The sequence below is a fragment of the Sardina pilchardus genome, chromosome 24 (genome assembly GCF_963854185.1).
Source record: "Sardina pilchardus chromosome 24, fSarPil1.1, whole genome shotgun sequence".
NCBI lineage: Eukaryota > Metazoa > Chordata > Actinopteri > Clupeiformes > Clupeidae > Sardina > Sardina pilchardus.
Window position 1 is genome coordinate 14051432 of NC_085017.1, and position 5000 is coordinate 14056431.

At 53.6% G+C, this 5000-nt stretch overlaps 1 protein-coding gene across 1 annotated transcript in view; it reads right to left on the reverse strand.

Moving 5' to 3' along the window:
* The window catches only part of LOC134072728 (electrogenic aspartate/glutamate antiporter SLC25A13, mitochondrial), a 50008-nt gene that overhangs the window by 19567 nt on the left and 25441 nt on the right, over positions 1-5000 (reverse strand). Inside the window, exons 10-12 of the mRNA XM_062529545.1 lie at positions 3969-4050; positions 2406-2564; positions 42-94 (exon numbers count right to left, since the gene is read on the reverse strand). Of these exons, the coding sequence (XP_062385529.1) occupies positions 42-94; positions 2406-2564; positions 3969-4050 (294 nt within the window). The remainder of the gene's footprint in view (positions 1-41; positions 95-2405; positions 2565-3968; positions 4051-5000) is intronic.

The following is a 5000-nucleotide window of genomic DNA, read 5'->3' on the forward strand; positions in this document are numbered from 1 at the left end:
GGCCGGCGTGGGGCCGGTGCGGTGAAAAAGAAAGCACTTACTGTAAGCTTTATGGCTTTCTCGGGCGCCACACCCAGAAGCTGCGGCAGCAAACCTACAATTAGGAAACAAGATGATTAAAAAAGAGAGGAGGTGCTGTGTGTTTGTGTGTGTGTGTGTGTGTGTGTGTGGAGGAGGGGTGGGGTGGGGTGGGGCGGGGCGGTAGGGAGGAAGTAGGGCCACTGGGCCGTGTGCGGAGTCTCCTCGATGCCCCAAGCGAGCGAGCGGGCCGCTGCCTACTCAGAACCGCACTGCGCCTGGCGCTAATGAATGCGAGTGATGTGGCGGCGCTTAGACATCAGGAGCTTAGCGGCGTCGGCCGCGTGAAAGAAAAACCAAAGCCATCCGTCCCTCCGCCCCTCCCTCCCACTCACTCCTCCTCATCTCATCTCCGACCCCCCCCCCCCCCAGAAAAAAAACCGAAACAGGAAAACTTTGAAACCCAAAAGTTTACACAGCCCTCAATTACAATGCAAAGCTCTTTAGGCTGGATAAAAATAAACAGAAAATAATCGAATTTGGGGAATGGCAGGAACACTCATCAGCACATCCCACCGACCTCTCCCCCCACCCCCCACGCAACCCTTACACCCCCAAAATACTAACAAACAAACTTAACACTGGTGGTGGTGGTGGTGGTATGGGCTATAGTTGAGCGACTGAGACAGAAAGAGAGAGAGAGAGGAAGAGAGGGAGAAAGAAAGGAAGAGAGCAGAGGAGAAACAGCAAGAAGGAGAGATGCAGGCCCCACAAACACAGAAGCAGCACAAACATATCATTAGGCTGGCTTCTGGGGCGATGAGTGTGTGTGTGTGTGTGTGTGTGTGTGTGTGTGTGTGTGTTATCATTAGGCTGCTTCTGGGGAGCATGAAAGCAGCACCGCACGTGGGCCCCGTTTGCCAGCGCCGCTCGGGGGAAGAACCGCACGCATCATTTTTATATTAAATCGCCCATTACGGCTTAGCCTCGCGCTACGCTCGCCCTCCGCTGCGTCGTTGTGTTCTACGGGCCTCCAGAGACGACGACGTCATCTGTTGTTTCCAGCACACCGGAAAAAAAAACAACAAAAAAAACACACACACACATACACACAAAAACGAGAAGTCTCGGCACGCTTTTTTTTTTTATTATCTTAATGCACACCTTCCTCCGCAGTGAGTGGCTCCAGAGGGAGTTAATGTGTGCGGGAATGGAAAACATTCTTAGCAGTAGCGTCACTGTGACATTATGGAAGTGAATTTATAAGACCCCCCCCATCCCCGCCCCCCCCCCCCCCCCCCAACCCCCAAACAAAAAAACATTGTAAACACACTTGTAAGGCCTCCATCGTTATTTTCTTGGATGGGCTGGAACAAAACTACCTAATTCCCAGCGAAAGGGGATGCTTTGTGAAGCCACGACGCTAAGAGGGGGAAAGTAGACCATCATTGTTGGATAATGACAGAAGGGTCTTTGTGAGCTACAGGGCAGGGGATCTCAGAATCTCTTGTTTTCGCTCAGGCCTCACGAGAGAGCACGCTGTCAATCATAACTGGAGATTTCAAAGAGAACGCCACTCCATTCCATAAGGTTGCTCTGCCCCCCCCCCCCCCCCCATACACACACTCACACAAAGTCTGTAAAAGCCGAGCGTAGGTAGTCATTATCTCAGTTCGGCTGAGGCCACTGGCACTGGTGCAGTAGCACACGTCATTGTTATCTACCTGCGTTGGTATGTGCCCTTTCTAGGCTGCGCACAATGTCCTCCAAAGCTCCCCGAGGTCACCTCAATCACTTCAAAGCGCACAGGGTCGAGGGAAGATGACCCTTCTCTCTCCTTGTCTTTCTCCCCTCTCTCTCTCCCTCTCTCTCTCTCCCGTTTCACCCTCACAAGCCTGCTCTCTCTCAGGTTCTCTTCCATAGGGGTGTAGGGGGGTGGTGGGCTGAGCCCATTTGGGGATTTTCTGGGCATAGGGTCAGAGAGAAAAGGGACATTTCTCACCATCTCTGAGGCTCTCCCTTTCCCTAAGTCCACTTACAAGCTGTTCTCACTCGGGTTCTCTCTCATATCTCAAAAGGAGGTGGGTAGGGGAGGGGTGGGGTGAGGAGGGGTGGGGTGGGGGTGGGGGGATTTGGTGGGCACAGGTCAGAGGAAATATGAACATTCTCTTCCTACTTTCTCAGCACCTCTCGGTTTCTCTGTTTCCCTCTCGGAACTGATTTGAGAGTGAGTGCGGTTTCATTTTATTTATTTATTTTTCTCTTTTGGTGTGTGAGAGTGTGTGTGAAAGTGTGTGTGTGTAGAAGTAAAAAGTCATAAGTCTCGCTCTCTCCCTCTCTCCCCCTCCATTTCCCACCAGTGTGTGTGTTCTGCCGTCCCCACTGACCTCGGTACAGGCCGAAGAAGCCCTCGTAGCGCACCACCTTCTTGAAGCAGTCGAAGCTGTTCTTGTACATGAGCTCGCCCACGAAGGAGCCCGTGCTGCGCTGGTTCTGCATGCGCGTCTTCACCAGGTCGATGGGGTAGACGGCCGTGGCGCCCACCGCTGTCACCAGGTGTGTGTGTGTGTGTGTGTGTGTGAAGGGAGGGAGGGTGTGTGTGGGGGGGGGGGGGGGGGGAGAGAGAAAGAGAGATGAGTCAAGGAGAGGGAAAAGGAAGAAAGGGAAAAACAAAACGATTTGCGTTTCAAGCCGCTAACTAGCGCCTCGCTAACACTTAATCAGCTTGAAGGTGGAACATTAGACGGGGAGGGAGGGTTTGAAGAACAGGAGATCAAACGCTGGAAAGAAAAACACACACACACACACACACACACACACACATATACACACACAGAACAAGAAAGGGGGGGCAGACGGAAAAGAGACGTCAGGGAGATTTCAACCTCATCAGTCAAGTCTTATCTGGTGGCATTTTTCTGCTGTCTCTTTTGCGCCGGACACAAAGAAGGTGGGTTGGGGGGGAGTCGAGGGTGGGGTTGAGGGAGGGAGGGAGGGGAATTGGGGGGGGGGGGGGGGGTGCTACGCCGGCAGGTTTAATTAAAGAGCAGCTGGGGCGGGCGCTACCTGCTCATTAGGCTGTCTCTCTATGCTGAGCCAGTCTGGAGCCAGGCACATAGCCGCCCCGCCACCGGGCTGCACCACGCCACACAGCACCGCACCCCCCCTCTCCTCTCCTCTCCTCTGGCTCCTACTCAGGCCTGATCGCTGACAGGTAGCGCAGACACTCTGCGGGAGATTCCCACACTCTAAGATGGATGGGCTCTCCACTTGAGGAAACCGTAAGGAGGGGGGGGGGGGGGGGGTTCCATCAAGACCCCATTTATTACACAATATTTTTTCCAACCGCCCATCTGTAAATCTTTAGGGCAATCAGCTTTAGAGAGGCATTTCATCTATAAAATTATTATGAGGTCGGGAATGGACTTTCTCGAAACGGGAAACCATGGCGAGTTCAACTGGTTTGAATCCGTTTCGCACACAGAACACGCCTGTGTCCAGAAGCAGGCCCTGGTGAGAATGCTTCCGATTTCCCTACACAAGAGGGTCAAACTTTAGGATTGGAATCTACATCCAAAACTCCTTTCCTCTCCCACAACAGCACAGATAACACTCTACTCCCCAAAGCAGGGCAGAGGGAGGGATTTGCCCCCCCCCCCACACCCAACCCAACCTCCTCCATTCTCTCTGCCCCCCCCCCTCCACTTCAGCGGGCAATAGAGAGGCCTTTGTGTCATCCCCTGTGAGGGTAGCTGAGGACTGGGCAGGCCAGGGTGGTGCAGGTGGTGCTGCTGGTGGTGGTGGGTTTTGTGGAGGCAGGTACAGGGGTGGTGCACAATGATCCGTGACCGACTGGCTGACTGCCTGGCCGAGCACCGCCCCCCCGTAACACCCATCCCCCCCCCCCCCCCCCCGCTCGGCCGGCCGGCCCCCCCGGCACAGCCACTCACCTCCGGCCACGGAGCCCAGCATGAAGCGGTACGCCGACTCGGCCACCTGGACCAAGACGGGCCGAGAGCCACCACCCGTCTGCTGCTCAGAGGGGTGCAGGGTGGGGCGGGAGACAGTAGAGAGAGAGAGAGAGAGAGAGAGAGGAGAGGGATAAAGAGACAGAGAGATAAAGAGAGAGAGAGATGGGGGAGAGAGAGAGAGATGGGGGGAGAGAGAGACAAAGACAGAGAGAGAGACAGACAGACAGAAAGAGAGAGAGACACACACACAGCGAGAGAGAGAAACAGAGAGAGAGAGAGAGAAAGATAAAGAGAGAGAGAGACGGGAGAGAGAGAGAGAGTACACAAGAAAATGCAGATTGGACAGAGAGAGAGAGTGTGCGAGAGAGAGCAAGCACAAAGTAAAGTAAAGCAAAATGGAGAAGAAAACAAGTGGCAGAGGAGAGAGATGAAAGGAGACAGAGAAACAGGTTAATCAGCGAGGCTAATCAGGTTAGTCAGGGGTTAATTCCGAGCATCGACAAGTTAGCACCACCCAACATGACAGCAGAATGAAGCAGACAGCAGGAAGTGTATGGAAAATATTGCCCCCCCCCCGCCGATTTCCACTAGACAAACAAACGTCATCATCGAGAATTCCATCACATGTGTGTCACACGCTCGGCGTCGGCATGCGAATCACTCCACACCTCGACACGTTCACGCGCGCCAACAATCAAAGCGCGAGGAATCGCGCCGTTGCATCTCTCGCAGTTTTATTTGCTTTTCCAAACAACACGTCGTCATCTGATGGGCCGAGAAGTGATTTGCATCGGCGCTCGTTTTAAGGGCGGAGTTCTCCAGCTCATTTATGACGATCCGTTCGGGCCAATTTAGCTACTTAGCCGTGTACTGTTCCCACACCGGATCCCATCAGCTAGAATAAACAAAGTGAGAAACGGCTCGAGGGTTAGTGTTAGTGCAGGTGTGTGTATATTCACACGTCCTATTGTTTTTGTTTCGGTTTATGGTCTTTGTGAGTCATTGATGCAT